We start from the raw sequence: 20,344 nt of genomic DNA, 5'->3' as shown, positions 1-20,344 counted from the left end.
AAACTGGGAGTGCCAGAATCCTCACCCTTAGCCCCTGTCAGGAGGCAACCAGGGGGTGTGTCCTGACTTTGGTCACTGGCTGGCTGGGGAGATACCAGGGCTGACCCTGGGACTGAGGTGAGACCTCTTGATTGCCCCCAGCGGGAGAAGGGCATGGAGCCCCAGGAAGGAGTGAGGGAAGAAGGAAAAGAAGGAAAGGAGAAAAAAGAGAAGAGAGAGAGAATGAGAGACAGAGAGAGAGAGAGAGATTGGACTTCAGCAGACAAAGAACCCGGCCAACAATAAAACAAAACCCAGAGAAGAAGGAAGTTCCCCAGGAGGAATTTGGGCACTGGGTCAACTTGATAAGGACAAGGTGCAATGGAAGCCACACTCGAAGATGAGATGAGCCCGTTCATCTCAGCAGCCAGTGGCAGAGAGGGAGACCACAGAACTCCAGAAGCAAGCAGAGAGCCCACACACCATACAGTTATGACTCAATGAACCCAAGCCAAGAGGAACAGGAGAGGCATGGCTGAAATCGGATTATAGACACAGACGGCCGGCTCTGACCAGCACAGCGAAGGCGCAACAAGATCCAGGCACCGGAGGAAGGGTGAGGACACTTCCACTGGAGGATTGCTTGTACCCCTGGGTAGAAGCCTCAACTAGTTTTTGGCATTTAAAATATATTTGAAGCCAGGTGTGGTGGCTCATTCCTGTAATCCCAGCACTTTGGGAGGCTGAGGCGAGCAGATCACCTGAGGTCAGGAGTTCAACACCAGCCTAACCCACACGGTGAAACCCTGTCTCTACTAAAAATACAAAAATTAGCTGGATGTGGTGGTGGGCACCTGTAATCCCAGCTATTGGGGAGGCTGAGGCAGGAGAATCTCTTGAACCCGGGAGGCGGAGGTTGCAGTGAGCTGAAATATCACGCCACTGCACTCCAGCCTGGGTGACAGAGCGAGACTCCATCTCTCTCTCTCTCTCTCCATATATATATATATATATATATATATATATATATATATGCATATTTGAAAAGTATTTAGATATGTGATGATGAAGCAAAGAAAGAACTGTGCACGGAGTCCCAGGAAAACAAGACACAGGATGCATTCCATCCAGATATGGATCCTACTCCACCTCCTCAGCTGAGGGTAAAGAAGATTCTGCAGGTGCACAAGACAGAACCAGCGAGCCACCTCGAAGGGGGTGAAGTGAGCTGGCTGCAGATTTTCTGCAGTGAACTAAGCACTAGAGGATGACGGTCCCATGCTGATCAAGTTCTAATGGGAAAAAATGAGGTCTAGGAATATTATACCCAGCCAAAATGTCACTCGAGTCTAGAGACACAGGAGTGATGTCCTCCAATGCAAAGGAACGTGAGAGAACGCGGCACAAATGCAGACGCCCTCGTTGGGAGAAAAACAACCACAGCCACCTCAACCATGAAATGAAGCTGCTAAAAGAAATGCCAAGGAAAGAATATTCCAGCATGAAGCCGTATGAAAGTGTGGGTGGGCAGTGGGAAGCCCACTGAGGTGGCTACAGAGCGTTAGAGAATTACACAAAATATGGTTATAGAACAGGTAAGCATTTAAACCTTGGTGGAGTAAAAACAATGATAAAATTAGTAACACTGTGGGTATGCAGGACACTGTGATCCAAAATGAAGACACGCCAGGTGACTGAGATTCTAACGCGAGCTGCACTGAAAAACCCATCCCCAGAGAATGACTGACTCAGGGCAGGGAAGGTTTGAGAGTGTGGAAAATCTAGTTTTGCTAGAGAACAAGGAAGTTGCAGAGAGGAATGGGGTCATGTCCAAGGGTATGGAAGCCAGTGGGAAGGGCTCCCATTGGCCAAAGTGGAGGCAGTGGGATCTCAGAGGGGACAATGATTCAAACATGGCGTGTGGGCTTCCTGCTGCTGTGGTTACAAATGACCACAAATTCAATTGCTAAACCACACTTTTTTTTTTTTTTTTTTTTTTACCTTGAGACGGGATCTCACTTTGTTGCCCAGGCTGGAGTGCAGTGGCATGAACATAGCTCACTGAAGCCTGGACCTCCTGGGCTCAAGTGATCCTCCTGCCTCCGCTTCCCAAGTAGCTGGGACTACAGGCATGCACCACCATGCTCGGCTAAGTTTTGTATTTTTTGTAGAGACGGGGTTTTGCCACGTTGCCCAGGCTGGCCTGGAACTCCTGAGCTCAAGGGATCTGCCTGCCTTAGCCTCCCAAAATGCTGAGATTTCAGGTGTGAGCCACCATACCCGGCCAACACAAATGTTTGAAGCACACCATCCCGGAGGTCAGAAATCCCAAGCCCGAAGTGCCGGCAGGGCTGGCTCCTTCTGGAATCCCAGGGAGGAGGCCATTTCCTTGCCTCTTCCAGCTTCCAGTGACCACCACCCTCCCTGGCTGGGCCCCTCCTCCCATCGCTCCAGTCCTTGCTTCCCCTGCTCATCTCCTTCTCCAGCGACTCTGAGCCTCTGCCTCCCTCCCCTAGGAATCTGTGATGATCTTGGCTCACCCAGATCATCCATGATAATTTCCCATCTTCAAGGCCCTCCACTTAATCATATCTGCTAATCCCCCTCGCCACGTGTGGTCCCCCTCGCCACGCATGGTTACAGTCACAGGTTTCTGGGATCAGGACATGGACATCTTCGGGGGAGCATTATTTGGCCCACCACACACAGCAGGTCCATGGAACTCCATGGGTCCACACCTGATGCTCCGAAGGGGGAGTCCAGGGAACCCCTCTCTTTGTTGTCACCACTAGAGGCTGCAATTCAACACTGCCTTACTGTGAAAATCTGTCATTAAAGAGAAAGGGTTGAGGGTGTTTCCAACAGGAATTATATTTGGGGGTGCACAGCTCCCATGGATGAAGGATCAGCACAGTGCAGAGGAGAATGTGGGTAACGCTGATGGAGGGAGGAAGAGAAAAAGGCAGCCAGCACCTCCCAGGCCCCAGCGGAAGGACAGGCTTGGGCAAGGGCCTTCAGAGGGGGCCAAGAGCCACAGAGGGGGGCACTGGGTGCTCATAAAGCCACAGGCCACCTTGAGGTGACCAGGGGGAAGTACCTGCCCAGTGGTGGGGTTGGGCTGGCCCCAGCAAGTCCATCGGGCCATCTTTGACACATGCAACCAGGACCTGAGGCCACACGCAGACACCAAGGGCAAGTGTAACATTTTCGAGCCTCAATCAAGTAAGCTCTGTCCAACAGGCCTGCAGACCCAACTTCCACTTTGCAAAAAATACTGGAGGCAGAAGAACAAGCTGAACCACCCACAGAGAGCCCACCGGACACGTGCAGACAGTGGAAGCTTCTGCAGGACGAGAGGCCTGGTGTACGTGCCACCTCTGTTGCGTAACGAACCACCACCAGCCTGGAAGCTCACAGCAGCACCCACTTATCACTTCTCAGTTCTGTAGGGTAGAAGTCCGCGCACAGCTGAGCTTGGTTTTCTGCAGAGGGTCCCATGAGGCTGAGACCCAGGCATCCGCAGGGCTGGGCCTGCAGCTGGAGCCCAGCAGGAATCTGCTCCCAGGCTCATTCCCGCCATCTGCAGAATCCCCTCCTGCACTGTGGGACAGAGGACCCCCTTTCTTGCTGGCCGCCGGCAGGGAGTTGCTCTCAGCTCCCCAGGGCCACCTCCTTCCTTGGCGTATGCCCTCATCTCTAAAGCAAGCACGGATGTGTTCAGTTCCCTGCTGCCTCCAGTCACTTCACCTCTTCCACTGCCAGCCAGAGGAAATGCTGCTTTCAGAGGGCACGTGTGAGTAGACGCAGCCCACTCGGATAATCACCCTTTGATTAATTCAAATTCAACTGATCAGCGAACTTAATTATATCTCCTGTGTATACCTGTCTCCCAGTTCCTCCTTTGTATAAAGAGGGGTCTTAGTCCTATTGAATTAGGGCCCAACTGAATGACCTCATTTCACCTTAATTACCTCTAAAGAACCAATTTCCAAATACAGTCATATTCTAAGGTACCATGGGTTGGGGCTTTGATATATAAATCTTGGGGGACACAGTTCAATCCCGAACACCACGTCATGTGACAATCGTGGTGTGATGTCTCAGATTCACAATCCCGGGGGTAGGGTGGGAAATCCTGGGGGACCCGCCTGGTAGGAGCTGCTCCAGATTAAAAAGGGGTTTGTGAATCATCATAACCAGACCCGACAAAACACTCCTGGATTGAGCACACCAGCTGCTGAGCACATGCCGGGGCCGCTGGGGAGATGCCTCTCCAAGCTGGGCTTGGGCTGCCCCTGTCCCAGGACCCCTGCCCGGCCCTCTCCCCTTCCCAGCCCGTGGCTGCGGCCCTCACTCTTCGGCCCCCGGCTCTCTGCCCCTCCGTGGGCATGGCCTTGGCCTCCTTGAGTTCTGGGGAGATGCCTCCCCGTTCCTGTCCCCCGGCACAGGGTGTGAGTCTTGGGAGACCTAATCAGGGCCTCCTGAAATCTGGGCTTTTCCCAGGCAGGCCGTGGGTGGCTGCTACATCCTCAGTAAGGCTATGGGGGTCTCACTTCCCAAGGAGGGGCCTGGGGGTGGCTTGGCCGCTGGCTCTTTTCTGCCCCACATAGAAACCAGGTGAATCTGCCCCGATGTTCTCCCTCCAAACAATTATGTGATTTCCTGGTGTTGGGGTGTCCTGGGGCTGCCATAACAAAGTACCACAGCGGGGGACTTGAAGCAACAGTTCTGGAGGCCAGAGTTGACATCAGTGTCCCTGGGCTGAAGTCCAGTGTCACAAGGCTACGCTTCCTTGCAGGCCCTAGGGAAGGTCCTTCCTGCCTCCTCCAACTTCTGGGGATGCCAGGCACCCCTCGGCGGTGGCCACATCACTCCAGTCTCTGCCCTCACCTTGACACGGCCATTTCCTTCTGCCTGTGTTAATCTTCTTTTTCTTTTTTGAGATTTCTTAAGGCAAGCTTGTTTTTGTAGTGAATAACGCATAACACAAACGTTGCCATTTTAACCCTCTTTGCCGCCCTCTTTTAAGGACCTTGTGACTGCGTTTTGGGCCAGGATGGCCTCCCCACTGCAACATCTTTCCCTCACTCGCCTCTTTAGAACCCTGCACAGCAGGTCCCAGTCCCAGGTTGCGGACTGAGACGGTCAATCGGGATGGTCATCCTTCGGCTGGTCTGAGAAGGGCCCTGGCGCGGACCCATGCTCTCTGGGTGGCCCTTTGCTCCCCTGCGGGCCCCACCTCTGTCCGGAGAATCCAGGCCAGCGAGTGGGGGCTGGAGGAGCAGTACCCAGGGGCCGGGGGCCGGGATGCAGAGTGGCCTTTGGCATGGGGGACACTGCCCGGCCTGGTGCCACACCTCCCTTCAAAGGCACAACAGCACCACTAGGCACGGAAGAGGTCCTCCCCTCCCAAAGGTGACACACGGCTGGGCTCCCCTCCCCATTCCCAGGCCCCTCAGGCTGGGCCTTGGCTAATCACTGTGAAGGGGGCCCTGCAGAGAGTGAGGAAACTGACAGAGAGAGAGGGAGAGAGAGAAAGAGAGAGGGAGAGAGAGGGAGAGAGGGGGAGAGAGGGGGAAAGAGAGGGAGAGAGGGAGGGAGAGAGAGAGTGGGAGAGACAGGGAGAGGGAGAGAGAGAGAATGGGAAAGAGAGAGGGAGAGAGAGGGAGAGAGGGGGAGAGAGGGGGAAAGAGAGGGAGAGAGGGAGGGAGAGAGAGAGTGGGAGAGAGAGAGAATGGGAAAGAAAGAGGGAGAGAGAGAGAATGGGAAAGAGAAAGGCAGAAAGAGGGAGAGAGAGAGGGGGAGCGAGAGAATGGGAAACAGAGAGGGAGAGGGAGAGAGAGAGAATGGGAAAGAGAGAGGGAGGGAGGGAGAGAGGGAGAGAGAGAGGGAGAGAGAGAGGGAGAGAGGGAGGGAGAGAGGGAGGGAGAGGAAGAGGGAGGGAAAGAGAGGTAGAGAGAGAAGGAGAGAGGGAGGGGGAGAGGGAGGGAGAGAGGAAGAGGGACGAGAGAGGTAGAGAGAGAGAGAGAAAGAGAAAGGGAGAGAGGGGGAGAGAAGGGGAAAGAGGAGGGAGAGAGAGGGGGACGGGGGAGAGAGGGAGAGAGATGGAGAGGGAGAGAGAGAGAATGGGAAAGAGAGAGGGAGAGGGAGGGAGAGAGAGAGAGGGAGAGAGAGGGGGGGAGAGAGAGAATGGGAAAGAGAGAGGGAGTGTGAGAGAGAGAGAGAGAGTGAGGGAGACAGGGAGAGAGAGAGAGGGAAGGAGAGAGGGAGGGAGAGAGAGGGAGGGAGAGGGAGGGAGGGAGGGAGAGAGAGGAAGGGAGAGACTGAATTAATTAGCTAATCATCAGGTTGGGGGCGGGACTGGGGTGAGGGCTCGGCAGAGCCTGATCTGGGTCTCCAAGGGGCCCCGTCTGTAGCAGAACTTGGCTTACCCGGGGTGCCTCGCTTTACCCTCCCAACAGGTTCTACCTACCAAGGGACCCACTGAGGCTTGGAACGGGGTGGGGGTGAAGATGCGGCCACATGGCAAGCCATGGAAGCCAGGGGGAGCTCTGAGCTCAGACCCTCCCAACAGCCACCAAAGACGGCCGGCTTTGCTCCCAGGGGGCTTCTGTCCCTGGGGGTCCGGCCTCATCCAGGTCCCTGGAAGGGATCTGAGACCCAGGGAGGCTCCAGAGGGCCCTGCAGGCTGGGAGTCTGCCCTGGGAGCTGCTGGCCCTGTGCCACGTAGTGCTGTGGAGAGGGGCTGGGAACATCCACCGCAGGCCCTCAGCTGCTCCTGCCCCAGCCCAGCCCCCAGCCCAGACAGCGTCCTGGCTCCTCCTGTCCCCTCCCCTCATCCCCCTGCCCCCACGACTGCAGGCCTTTCCCCAGTCCTTTGCCGGCCCTTCTGTGGATCAAGGTCAGGCGAGGATGTGGGGGTCTCTTGCCCTGACAGGCCCCCTCCTCCTGGGTGGGGTGGCTACTCCGAGCCCCCACAGCCGTGGCTCCTGGGTGGTGACTGGGGAGGCTGCTGCCCACCAACCCCTCTTCCTCCCCAGACCCCTATTGCCCAGGCGGTTCCTCCTGCCAGACCCGGGCTCCCAGGGCAGGCGGGAGGGGGGCCTCTTTTCCGGCATTTCTGCTTTCCAGCATATATTCAATCAACTTAGGACACGCCCAGGCAAACCGCCCAGCAAAAGGATGGGGCTGTGCTGGAAACAGATTCTGTCCGCCTGGAGCTGGCTGAGGGTCCCAAACCCAGCAAGGGCAGCCACAGCTCCACGTGGGAACCTCCTTAGTGGCCCCTGGGGCCCCCCGGCTTTGGTGCTGTCCCAGAGTGACCCCTGCACCCTCTGACGTGTGCATTGGTGTCCTGGGGCTCAATACCACAAACTGAGTGCCCAAAACTACAGAGGTCTCTTCTCTCCGTTCTGGAGACCAGAATCCAAAATCCTGGTGCTAGCAGGTCCACCCTCCCCGCAGGCGTAGGGGGCCCTCCGCTGTCTCCAGCTCCTGGTGGCCCTGGGCTCGTGGCAGCGTCATTCTGATCTCTGCATCTGTCCGGGTGTGGCTTCTTCTCTGTGTCTCTGGGTTTGTTCCTTCTCTTTGTGTAAGTCACTGGATCTGGGCCCCTCAGTCCAGAATGGCCTCACCTTGAGATCCTCAACTAATCACATCTGCAAAGGCTGTGTTTCTACATAAGCCACATTCTGGGGTTCTGGGAGGACGGGAATCTTTCGGAGGCCCTGTTCAAACACTACAGGGGACCTGGAGTACTCTCCACAGACCCCTCCTTCTGAGGTCCCCCCAGGCAGCTGTGTGGCCCTCGACAGGCCCCTCCCCTCTTAGGACTCTGTTTTCCTGTCTGTGCAGGGAGGGGGTTGGGCCATTGAGCCACCAAGGGATCCTGGGCTGGGTTTGTCATGTGTCCACCACACGCCCCCTGACACAGTTGCCTCCTGTGGGGGGGGGGGGGCAGGGACAGGCCCCGGCGCTGCTCCCACTAAGATTACCCTCAGGATCACATAGGGGAGCCCAGGGGCATCCCCTCTCATGTGGAGGAGGACCCTGTCAGATCTGTTGTCTGCTGGAGGGAAGGTTCAGGGTCATCCTTGAAGCCAGCGGTGGGGGGCCCATCTGTGCCTGCAGGAGCCCAGGCTCTGGCTGTGCAGAGGAAGCTCCAATCCAGGTGGGTGGCCGGAGTCTTCAGGTTGGGCCTCTTGGGGCAGCCCAGCCCGGCTCATCTCAGCCCAGCTGACCCGGCCTGAGCTAGGGATCCCAATGAAATACATGACACACCTGGTGAGGTTTCAATGTCAGATGGAAAATAATCATCTTCAGCATAAGCATGTCCCCGATATTGGATGGAATATACTTCCACTGGGAAATGATTCACTGTTTATCTGACAGTCATATTTAACCAGGCATCCTGTGTTGGTATTTGCTGAATCTGGTGCCTACAGCAGACACTAACTCGACCTCTGTTGCATGACTGAATGAATGCCTGCAGAGGTGGAGGAAGGAACAGGCAGACTGGCCAAGCCCCTTGCCGAGCACTGGCCTGCCTGGATCCTGCAGGCGAGGACCTCGTTCTCCGGCCCCCACAAGGCTGTGCCTGCCCCCGTTGGCCTGTGCTTCCCTGGGCTCTGCCTTCACTCTTGTTTGGGGCTCAGGGGGCTCAGGATGGGAGTGCACACGGGGCCCGCTGTCTCTACCCGCCCACGGCTGCCCCCACCTGTGCAGACGGTGCCCCCTGAGCCACCCCCAGCCTGGCCTCCGGGGATGAAAAGCACCCCATGGGGAGGACACGAAGTTGAGGCCCCTGGAGGCCTGACCCTGAGGCTGGCCTGGAATGTGAGGCCCTCGGTGCCCTCCCCCTGTGCCTCTCGAGCCTCTGAAGGCCCCGGATCCCACAGTCAGCTCTTATTCAGGGGCCCATGATGGATAAAAATTCAGAGGGGAAAGCAGAAGTGCTGGGAGGAGGGCGTAGAGCTTCCCAGGGCCTCTTATGAAAATCTGGAGAGGAAGAGACGGGCTCAGAGCGAAGGTGGTAGGGATACCCGGGCCTCCCCAGCCCACAGCACCCTCAGGAGAGTGGACGCTGGTCTGGGACGGGGCTGCCCTGAGCCAAGGCGCTCAGACTGGTTGGAGGAGGGGCTGTTCAAGGACATGAGGCACCTGTGCTGGGCCGGGGGCAGCCGGACACCAGGCCTGCAACCCCCGAGGGGTGGCCCGGCACTGAAGGTGGTGATGCCTTTGATGGACTTGCCAGACTGGCAGAATCGTCAGTAACAAGGTCCCTGGGACAGGGCACTTCCCGGGACAGCTCTAGATGCTGCAGACACCCACCCGGAGAGCCAGGGCTCCCTTCCTACTGACAGGGCTCTGAGGCCCCCCAAGCCCCAGGGTCCCTCCGGAGGCAGCAGGCCCTGTGTAGACATGGCCACGCAGCAGACCCACGGGCACAGCTGTCGGTCGCACAGGCACGAAATGCCCCTTCGGGAGCCACACGCTCACGTGGTGCACAAGAACGTTCTGCCAGGGAGCAGCAGCCTCTCCTCCCTGCCTGCCACCCTGTGGAGCTGAGCCTTGGGCAATGGCAGTGGATGCCAGCGCCGGCCCTGTTCATGCAGGCGGCACTCTGTGCTGGCCCCAAGATGAACGATACCTCCTGGAACAGGATGCAGGACAATTTCTAGGTACAGCTGGAACTCCTGACACCCCACCAATGCTTTTGCTTTTGGGACCTGGTAGAGGGGTGACGGGTCACGGGACAGCTCACCCACCCTGCCAGGCCTCTGGGGTGCTGCCCTGCAGGCGAGCTCTGCAGCCCCCAGCTTCCTGCGCTCTGCAAGTTCACCGCCTTGGAGAGCCACGCCTGTCACTGAGTGCTGGGGAGGCACAGGCAGTGTGGCATCGGCCTTCACTCACACAGTGCCTGAGGCTAGCGGGGGCCAGCAGGGAAGGACCTGATGAGCGCTGGAGAGGAGAGGGAAGCTGCACACAGGAGGCTCTCTCTAGGGACCTGGCAGACGCCCTTGAAGTTTAAGGAATTTGAAATGGAAGTGCAACTTAACCCCCTGGAGGATTTCCCACGACATCTTTTGCAGCGTCCCCTTCTTTCCCTCCAAGCCTGCTCTAGACTGAATTGCGCCCCCCAGATTCCCTTGTTGAAGCCCCCGCCCCTGATGGGATGGTATTTAGAGACAGGGCCTTCAGGAGGTGAGTAGGCTTAGATGAGGTCATGAGAGTGGGGCCTCGGGATGGGATCAGTGCCTCACAGGAGGACAGCAGAGAGCCTGCATTCTCTGCCCTGTGGGCGCAGCAAGAAGATGCCATGTGTAAGCCTGGGAGCTGCTCTCACCGGGAGCCGGATCTGCCGGTGCCTTGATCCTGGGCTTCCAGCCTCCAGAACTGAGAAATACATCTCTGTTGCTGAGGCTGCCGGGTCTGTGGTGCTTTTCCATAGCAGCTGGGAAGACTGAGACGAGGCATAAACACACTTACACCCATTCCATTTCAGCTGGATGCACCGGATGATGGAAACGGAACACTGGAGGGAGTGCATTGGGAATTACAACCTGAAGCCCAAACGGATGGTGGCTTCCTGACACGGAGGATGCCAGCCCCTCCCACTGGGCATCTGTGTTCTGTTTTACACTAATGCGGGAGGAGTTTCATTTTGTGTCACGCACATGAGTCTCTGGGACATGGGCTTGGTGACGAAGCCGTGTGCCCCGTTGTGCCAGCCCCAGGGGTGGGATGGGGGATGCAGCCCCAGGAGACGCGGGATTCGCCCTCTCAGGGTCTCCCTGGATATCCTTGGGATGTGGTTGGGGGAGCCAAAGCACCCCGCTTAAGTCATAAAGATGCATAGGCTGAGGACTGAGCCAGCCCTGGGCCCAGGGGTATCACGGACCCTCCTCCATGCCCCCACAGCCAGGTGATGCCCCACAAGACACCGTTCACATGTGGTGGGCCCTGGTCACCGACAGCCTCTGTGGCCCTCCTGTTGGTCCTGCCCACTCCTTGGTCACCCAGGGCTGGAGGCAACGCAAGCCCCTGGAACCCACCGTCGGAGGGAGGGACAGGGCTAGGAGGAAGGTGAGCCCACCCCGGGAGCCACAGTCTCCACAGCAGAGGCGTCACCTTCCCCCACCCTGACTTAGGCCCACCTTCCAGGACCCTGCTTCCTGGTAGGGAGCCCAGGAGACAAGGGTGAGCAGGCCTGGCCTCCAGCCCTGTCCATAGTCGAGTGGGGGCAACACAGGCAAACCAACCCTGAGCTGGAAAGGGACTGGAAAAATCATGACATGCATTTCATTCACTCAGGACACTGTAAAGCACATGGAACCTGCCAGAACTTTCGTACACCATCCCGGGCCTTTCCTGCTCCAATAAACCAGACCTTGACTCAATCATGCAGGCGGCAGACCAAGGGGGTCCAGGGAAGACAGACAGGCAGTCCCGTGGCTCTGGGATTGGCTCCTGGTATGTGCATGGCCGGCACCCTCCCCCGGCCAGGAGACCCCAGCCTGCCTGGGCCCCACTGGCCTGGCCAAGGCCATTTCTCAGGCTGGCCGTGTCCTCCCAAGCCTGTGGGTGTTTGCTCTGGAAAGGGCCCCAGGGCAAGAAGGGCAGGGGCAGGACTGGGATCCCACCTGGCCCCTCCCTGCCCTATCAGTACCCCTGCACACAGCAGGATGGCCCCGGCAGAACGTTGAATATAACCACCCCCACCCCACCACCCTCGGGGACTGAGCAGGCTGGCGTTTCCCTGAGCTCAGCAGCTCTGGGCAGGAGGCATGCCAGGGGACCTGGTGCTGGAGCTGAGTGGCTTTGATGCTGGGGCTGGCCCAGCAGCTCAGGCTGAGAGTGTTGGGGGCCACTTCAGCCTCTTCTGGGGGTCCTCCAGTCCAGGGGCCATGCTTCCCAAACCCAGCTCCAGCCTCTCCCACCCCAGCCCTCACCCTGCATGGCTCCCTGACTCCTCCTCGAACCTTCACTGCCCCTAAACCACCACTGCCCCTTGGGCTCGGCCGTGTGTCCCTCATGCCCCACCCTCACCTTTGGGTCAGGCCTGGCCACACCCTTCCTCCTGACTGTCCCCGTCTGTTTCAAAGCTCCAGCTACACCTGAGTCTGTCACTGGGGACCTGGGGCCCTAAGGCAGGAGCAGGGTGGTGCAGGTGCAGCCCAGCCCTAGCTTCCCCAGAGCACCCCCGAAGGAGAGCTGACCTGTGCTCTAGGTCCTGCCCAGGCCACTCACGCCTTCACGCAGAAACTCTGAGCTCAGTGCCCTTCAGGTAGCTGGGGCTGGCTCCGGGGCCTTCTCAGCTCAGGGTCCCAGAGTGGCCTTCAGAGAGCAGGTGGGGGTGGGGGTGCAGGCAGGACCCCCGCCCCCAGCCCCGGGAGAAGCAGAGCAAAGCTCCCTCTGGAGGAAGGCTGCCTGGGCCCCTTGCTTCTTCAGCAGGGGCCGGGCTGGTGTATGGGGGCAGGATGATGGGGGTGGGGAGGGGACAGGAAGAGATGATGGAGCCGGGAGGGCTGGGCAGGAGGAGGGCACCTATGCAATCCCAGGCTCTTTGCAGGAGGGATGATTCTAGAAGGCCTTCAGCACACTCAGTCACCTGAGGCTCGAGGCACTTCCCCGACCAGCTGGGAAATTGCTCAGTTATTAAGGATGACAGATGAGTGCTCGGAGGGTGGGTCTGTTCCTAGAGACATCCCCTTTCTGCTTGGAGGCCTGGGGTGGGGCCTTCACCCTGTGAGACAAGCCTCTCTTTGTTCCCAGCCATCCTGTCCCTGTGGGGCAGCTGGATTCACTGTGGGGTAGGATTGGGTGAATGGAAGGGGTGCATCCAGCAGGGCCAGGGAGGGGTCTGGGCTGCCCCCTCCTTCTGCACCCATCCCTGCTCCTGCGAGGCCACTGCTGGGTCCCTGTTAGCCCTGCCTGGCCCGTCCACAGTTACTGCCTGTGGGGCCGGCAGGGGTCCATCCTCCACGCAGGCCTGCTGCCCCGTGTTCCCAGCAATGGTGGACCCTGTTTGTGGTCCACTTCTCAGCTTGTTGTGTGAAAAAATATTTGGTGTTGCTCAACTCCAGAGAACCAAGTCAAGTTCCGTTCTCTGTTGTCAGAGGAGCTAAGGAAACAGCCTGGTCAGGCCCCTCTGGGGCAGTGTTCTGACCCCGGGAGGCCTGCACTCTGGCCGGCCTTTCTGCGGCGAGGCGGCCGCTCCCTTCCCAGCTGACCCTGGTGCCTGGGCCCCATGGCGGGGGGTGCTGGGCTCAGCTTGGGGTGGCCTAGGGAGCCAAGGCAGTGGCCCTGACCATGCTCAGGGACGAAGCTTCCTCTTGCCTGCCGGGAGCCCCAGCCAGTGGGGAGGGCCTTCCTGGCACCTCTCACGTCCTGCTTAATGCCTGGGAGTGTTGGTGACCCTGACGTTGCCTCCAATGGTGGCTTCAGTGGCCCCGGTGGGCTAGGTCCTGGTGCAGCATGGCGGGGGGTGGCTGCCTGCCCCACCCCTCCCCACTGGGACTCCTTATCTGGAATCTGCCCCTTTGGAGAGATGGGCCTGTGGTGTGACAGCCCCAAGTGTCCCCAAAACATGCATCCCCCGACATACACAGCATCTTCCTGAGCCTCAGTGCAGGGCAGGATGGAAGCCACACCTCCACTGCACAAACTTGTGCAGACAAGGTGCCCGGGACCCAGCTCGGGGACACCGCCAGGACCCAAGCCCTCAGGCAGCCCCTGTCCCGCTGGCTCCTCAAGCTGCCCTTTGGAGGCTGTTAACCCCTCTGCGGAAGAAGAGCCCAAGTCTGTGTCCTCCAAGGGCCATGATGCTCACTTAGGCTTCCAGGACACTCTCAAGAGCTGGCTCTGGCTGGGAGGGCCAGGGCCTCCATCAGCTGCCCCCGGTCTCCCAGGCAGGGGGGCAGTGAGACTCTCAGCATGGCTCAAGGGGTTCCAGAGCCTGAGCGCAGGTGGACTGTGGCTGAATGCTGCTCGCCGGGAGCACCCGAGACACCATCTGGTAGGCAGTGGTGAGGGTCCACCCAGGACCTCATCAGGTCCCTGAGGCGAGTGAGCTCCCAACTCTGCCCACTTCCTCCACCGGGCGGTACCGACGGGCTGGGTTATCCCCGCTGGGAGCGGCCTGCCCAGCAGTACAGCCTCCTCTGCCACACGGCCCACCGAGCTCTTCTCTGTCCAAGGCCACGGGTGATGGAGGCTGTGGTGACTCACCGCCAGAGGCTCTACTCCCCGGGGAAACAGGAAGCCCGAGTCCTGCCCGCCCACCTGCTCGCTCACAGCACCCGCTCCCCTCACAGAGCCTGCCCCGGGGTAGAAACAGGGAGGGCGTGAGGGGTGCCAGTCTGTGCTGAGCCCCCACATCGTACCTGCCCTGTGCTGGTGGTTGGGTCTCCCTGCCCCCAACCTCTTCCCCTGGGGCAGAGAGAGACCAAGAGGCACTTCCACCTTACCCAGACCTCAGACACCCCCATGGCCAAGCCACCACGCTGGTCCCTCAGGGGCCCGAGCGGAGCCTGTGCTGCTGTGTCCGGGCACACCAGCCCTTCTGTCCACAGCCCGGGACCCCATCCCAGCGTCCCCTCCCCTCCACCTAAGGGCTCTCTCACCCAGAGCCGGCAGGCAGGTCTTGCTGGGCTCAGCCCTCTCAGACCTGGGCCCCCCATGGCCTCTAGACCTGCGCTCCCTCCTGCATTCAGATAAGCATGTCCTCCCACCTCACACCGCCCCTGTGAGTCACTGTGGTACACAGGAAGGGGGTCCCACCAGGCCAGGCAGACGACCCCTGGTCTCCACTCCAGGAGGGCGAAGGCACAGCCACTGGGGATGAGGAGGAAGATGAGGAGAGATGGGGTGGGTTCTAATGGCAGGTAGAGGCATCAGACCCCACCCCAAGCACCCAGGAGGTTCCTCCAGGCGGCCGATCCCCTCCTCCAGGTCAGCTTGGGGTTTCCACAGAGCCAGGGCTGGGGTCCCCACGTGCATGTCCTTATGGATAGGAGAGGGCTTGGGTGACCTCAGGACCCCTGGTGGCATCCTGATTTCCCTCATTGCTGCCTACCCATTCCAGCATTGGGGGTCATGAAAGAGGCCAGGCCAGACTCACCCAACCCTGCCATGGAGGCTGAAGCAGGCCCCTTTGGGCAAAGAAGGTTTGAGGAAGAGAAACCCTTCAGGCCAGGCTCCCTGAGCTGTCTTCGAGAGGAGAGCCCCCCAGCCTGCTGCTGAGACCAAGGAGCTGCCATTCCTGGGTGGGGGAAGTGGGGGTTCCCCGGGCTCCCAGGCCTCTAGGGCACCCTCTCCTACATCCAGTCGAGGCAATTTCTCAGGAAGGCCTGAGTCCACGTGAGGAGTGGGTTCAGCTGTGCAGGGGGGTGGCTGGCGAGCCGGCAGGTGACTCAGGCAGAAGCCCCCAACTCACTTGCCCCTGCGCCCCCGGAAAGCTGCCCACTCCTGTACTGTGCCCAGCCAGCCTCACCGGCCCCCGCAGCCTCCACGGGGAGCCGGGCAGAGCTGCTGGGAACCGGGCTGGAGACCAGCCGACCAGCAGCCCCCCATCTTCCAGATATCGGGGTGCCCAAGGCCACCATCTCCACCAGGCCCAGGCTTCCTCTCAGAGGTGAAAAGTGGGGAACCACTCTCAGAGGGAAGCTAAGTCCCCTCCCTGTCCCGTCCTATAGACACCAACACCATAGGAGCCAGGTCCCCTTCCCTCTCATCCTATGGACACCAACACCACAGGGCCAGGTCCCCTCCCTCCCGTCCTATAGACACCAACACCACAGGGCCAGGTCCCCTCCCCTCCTGTCCTATAGACACCAACACCACAGGGACCAGGTCCCCTCCTCTCCCGTCCTATAGACACCAACACCACAGGGCCAGGTCCCCTCCCCTCCTGTCCTATAGACACCAACACCACAGGACCAGGTCCCCTCCCCTCCTGTCCTATACACACCAACACCACAGGGCCAGGTCCCCTCCCCTCCCGTTCTATACACACCAACACCACAGGGCCAGGTCCCCTCCCTCCCGTCCTATACACACCAACACCACAGGACCAGGTCCCCTCTCTCCTGTCCTATAGACACCAACACCACAGGGCCAGGTCCCCTCCCTCCCGTCCTATAGACACCAACACCACAGGGCCAGGTCCCCTCTCATCCTTCACACACGAGGAGAGGTATGCAGCACAGCATCTCTGAGGCCATCTTGAGGGACAGCGCCACAGGACAGGTACAGTGACCACACAGCCCTAATGCTCTACACCCCTGGCCACTCTCCCTCCAATAGAACCTCACTGTATACTTCATTTCCAACCAGAGAGAGCAGGGCACTTGTGGGGTGGCACAGATGCCCTGTACCCCATGGGCCTTTCCTGGAGAGGACCAACAGCCCCGCACCAGCCTGCACACACAGCCATACACATCCAGCGGTCCACCTCCTAATACCATCGGCACACAACCCATGTGACCACTGGGCACAGCACACCAAGACCACCGGAATGCAAATTGGTGGCTGCCAGAGGCTGGGGGATAAGGGAGCATTGGGGAGTGAGTCCCAGTGGTAAGGAGCTTCCTTCCAGGGTATACAAATGTTCTTGAATTACAGTGGTGAGGGTGGCACAGTGTTGTGTACTAAATGTCACTAACGGTAAATTCTGTTTTATGTATTTTACCACAGTTTTTAAAAACCACACCCAGGATCAGGGACTCATTGTGAAATCCCATGCCAGCTTCTCCTCTCCCAGGGATGGGCATGGTTCTCTCTAGGCAGACAGCAAAAGCCTCTGCTGTCCACTCCTGAACACTCAGGAATACAGCATTACAATTAGATCAACCACAGCCACAGGCGTTATCGAGTCATCTGGGAGCCCCAGGCACCATTAGGCGGATGGACACCACTTCCTGCCCAATATCGGAAGGATCTCCCAGGGCTGCTGTTTTCAAGAATTAACCAAGTCCCAGCTGAACAGGCACCTGAGGGGCTGGTGCTGGCTTAGAAAGATGTTGAGTCCACGGATTCGGCCTAGGGAAGCTTTGTGTGGCTGCTAGGACAGCCTCCCAGCCACGCACATCGCCCTGGGAGCAGCCTGGCTGACTGCCCTCTGCCCACACAGGGAGGAAAACTAAACTCTTCACCTGGGCATTTGCGCTTAGGTGGGCTCATGATTAGAGCACTGAGTTCAACAAGATAAAAAACCAAGTTTAAAAGGCCTCTCTGCAGGATGCGCACTCCCTGATTCTGAGTGGATGAAGACTGGGCTCAGTCCCCACTCCCGACTCTTGGTTCACACAACCGAATGTTATGGGAGGTCAGGTAGAATATTCCATTCCCCGCAGGCAGAGGGGTTTTAAGACCCCCTTTTTACAAATCTTCATGGTCCTCGTGGATACAGTCCCTAGGACTGACCCTAGTTACAAACATGATTTCTTTTTCAGCTGCGGTTTCAGCAGTAGATTACTCTGAAAGCTCAGTTTGTGTCCTGACCATTTTCAACCTCGTGTACTTTGTGTGCTAACCTGAATAACTGCGTTGTTGGGGGAAACTGCGGATTTGCTAGCTGAGCCCAGGGCTGGGTGGTGACGGAGCCCTGGAGACAGTGACAACCCCGACCCTGTCGTACCCTACCCGCTGGAAGGGGAGCGGTTCCTGACCTGAAGCCCCCGCGGGCTCCAGCTCCGCCTGAGTCCTCAGAGTACTTACAGGCAAAAAAGCGCCTCCCCGGAGCCTGGCAGAGCTAAAGTGCTGGGTGTTTACCCAAGACAGCTATTTGGGGAAAAGGAGGAGAGAAAAGCAACATTTCTTCCAGCTTCCTGCCAGCCCCCTCAGCGGATGAATTATTCTCATGGGCTCATCCTGTTGGTCCTTAACTGAAAGACACAATTCATTTTGCCTTTTTAGCCCAGGAGATGTTGAGGGGACGGGGACACTGTGACTCGGAACGAGTGACCAGGTCACGAACCTGAAGGACAAGCTCCCTCATTGAATAATTAATCAAGGACCGCTGCCTGAGCCTGGAGGACGCCAGCCCTCAGCCAGGCTGCGGGCTCCGCCACCGGGGCGCTTCCGGCCCTGGCTTGCCCCCAAAACCAGAAAAACTGGGGTGCTGGCGGCTGGGAGCAGACACCGGAAGGCCAGGCCGCCCTCCGCCTCCGCGCCCCAAGTCGGGCTCTGGAAGACTCCGCGGCTCCGAGCATCCCGCGCCCTCCTCCGGAGACCCCCTCCCGAGAAGATGCTTCCCCCTGCCCCCACCCCCTCCGAAACTTCTGCGTCCCCAGAAGCCGGGAAAAGTTGAAGGGCGCCGGCGGCTGCGGGGGCGCGCGGGACCGGCCGTCAGCACCGCGGACAGCTCCGGGCGTGCGGCGGCCCCGGGACGGCGACCCCGGCCCCCCCCGCGGCGTCCCTACCTGTCGTCGTTCTGGAAGGACGGGTCTCCCAGCAGCAGGTCCCGGAAGCGGTAGCGCGGCGGCAAGGGCAGCACCTCCGAGTCCAGGTCGCTCATCTTGAAGCCGGCGGTGTCCAGGAGCGCGCCGTCCCCCGCGCAGGGCTGCCTGCGGGCACACGCCAGCGCCCCTCAGCCCGCGCCGGGCGCCCTCGCGGACGCGCGCAGCCCCCCGGCCCGCCAGGCCCGGCCCGCGCAGCACAGCCCGCGGCCACCGCGACCCACCGGGCGGGCGGCCGGGCGGGGGCGGGCCTGGCGGCACATGCGGGCGGGGGCGCGCGGTACCGGCTGCGCCGGGCTGGGGCTAGGGCGGGGGCTGCGCAGGGGCAGGGGGCGGGGTTCCCTCCAAAGCGGCCCCGAGGCTTGGCAGGAGGTAAGGGGGACAGGAGCGGTCATGGCCAGCTCAGGGACAGGCGCGCACCACTCCTCCCTGATCCCCCAAGAGCCGGGTTGGAGGCCCTCCCCCTGCTCTGAAGCCCCGCCAGACCCCTGCAACCCCTCCCAACTCCCCAGCTCCCCTCCCCGTCCCCAGGGTCTTTGCCGAGGCCGGCTGCTCAACCTTCTTTCAGGGTCCAGCCCCAGAGACCCCCGTCTCAGACCCTCAGGCTGTTGAGGGATGAGGGTGGAGTGACCAGCAGGCCTAAGAAGACACCCTTGTTTGCAGCCTCCCCAGGCGGAGCAGCTCAGCTCAGGTCAGAACCCCGGGGGGCTGCTAGGCCCTCTGGGCCCTGAGCTGCCCTGCCACTGTCACCAGATGAGGGATCAAACAGACACAGAGAGCTGGCAGCACAGGGTAGGGGCATCGTGGCACACCGGGTAGAGTGGGAGGACCACTGCTGGACTGCAGTTCTTGGGGGCCCAGGCAGGTATCTTACAGGGGTCTTGCATCTTTCCTGTCCCCATGTCCCCCATTGAAGTGAGTTTGGGCTGCTCCAGGAGAAGCAGGAGCTGAGGGGCAGGGAGCTCCTTACCTGGCCCAGGCCGACCCTAGTTCAAGGCTGCAAGGCCAGCAGGGGGGGGATGGAGGGGACTGGCTCCCCCACAGGCAGGGGCAGGAGGCTCTGACCACACCCAGCTCCCCGTGCTGTGCCCATAGGCCCTGCACGGAAGCTACTCACTTGGAACACCAGGTCCAGGGACGCTACAAAACTCTCCTCTCTCCCCTCAAGTCGGGCGGGGTGGGCACATTCCTTGAGCCCCCACCAAGTGCCTCTCCTGTGTCCCCTAACCCTCAGACAAGCAGCAGGCAAGGAGCTATGGGCACCCCAGGCTGAAGCTGCAGGCAGCAGGTGTGTGCCCCAAACCCTGCTCCTTGTTATGAGGTCACAGGTTCAACCCCCAGGATCTGGCAGCGTTTGAAAAATAACATTTTCCTAATTGCATCAGCGTAGCTGCATGTTTTTCCTTAGTCACAAGCTGGCTGGGCCATGGGGAGGTGCAGGCAGTCAGGGGAACCACGTGGCCAGGGGTCGGGGCTCTATTTTCTTGATTTTGTGCCTTCCTTACTGAAAGCCCCTTTCAATGGCAAAACCCCAAGAGACTGCCAGCTCCTCAGGCGTGGCTGCCTCCTCCCATCCCCGCCCCGTCTGCCTTTTGAGCGGCTCTGGTTCCTCCTCCTGGCCTCAAGGCCCAGTCTTGGCAGGGCCCATGGACAAGCTCAGGGGGTTGGACCTTGGCTTGCTTCAGGAGTCACCGGGGGAAGGAAGTGCACCAGGAGTCCAGAGACCTGGCCCCACCCCTGCTTCCCAGATGCAGCCTGGGGAGGGTGACAAGGACAAGCTGCCCTTCCTCCCTCGGGAAGCCGCTTTAACACTTGAATGAGCACACGGCCATGAGCAGGTGTCCCGCAGGCCTCCTGGCATCCTGCCTTGTTCCCCCCACAGAGCCAGAAACCTTGAAAATACTTGG

The 20,344-nt window shown here is 59.6% G+C and overlaps 1 protein-coding gene across 1 annotated transcript in view; it reads right to left on the bottom strand.

The window, feature by feature from the left end:
• The window catches only part of KCNT1 (potassium sodium-activated channel subfamily T member 1), a 95,734-nt gene that overhangs the window by 64,798 nt on the left and 10,592 nt on the right, over positions 1–20,344 (bottom strand). Inside the window, exon 2 of the mRNA XM_054500564.2 lies at positions 18,402–18,545. Within this exon, the coding sequence (XP_054356539.1) occupies positions 18,402–18,545 (144 nt within the window). The remainder of the gene's footprint in view (positions 1–18,401; positions 18,546–20,344) is intronic.

The sequence above is a fragment of the Pongo pygmaeus genome, chromosome 13, assembly GCF_028885625.2.
Source record: "Pongo pygmaeus isolate AG05252 chromosome 13, NHGRI_mPonPyg2-v2.0_pri, whole genome shotgun sequence".
Classification (NCBI taxonomy): Eukaryota; Metazoa; Chordata; class Mammalia; order Primates; family Hominidae; genus Pongo; species Pongo pygmaeus.
The sequence above is the reverse complement of the archived record's forward strand: the minus strand, read 5'-3'. Positions and strand labels throughout refer to the sequence as shown.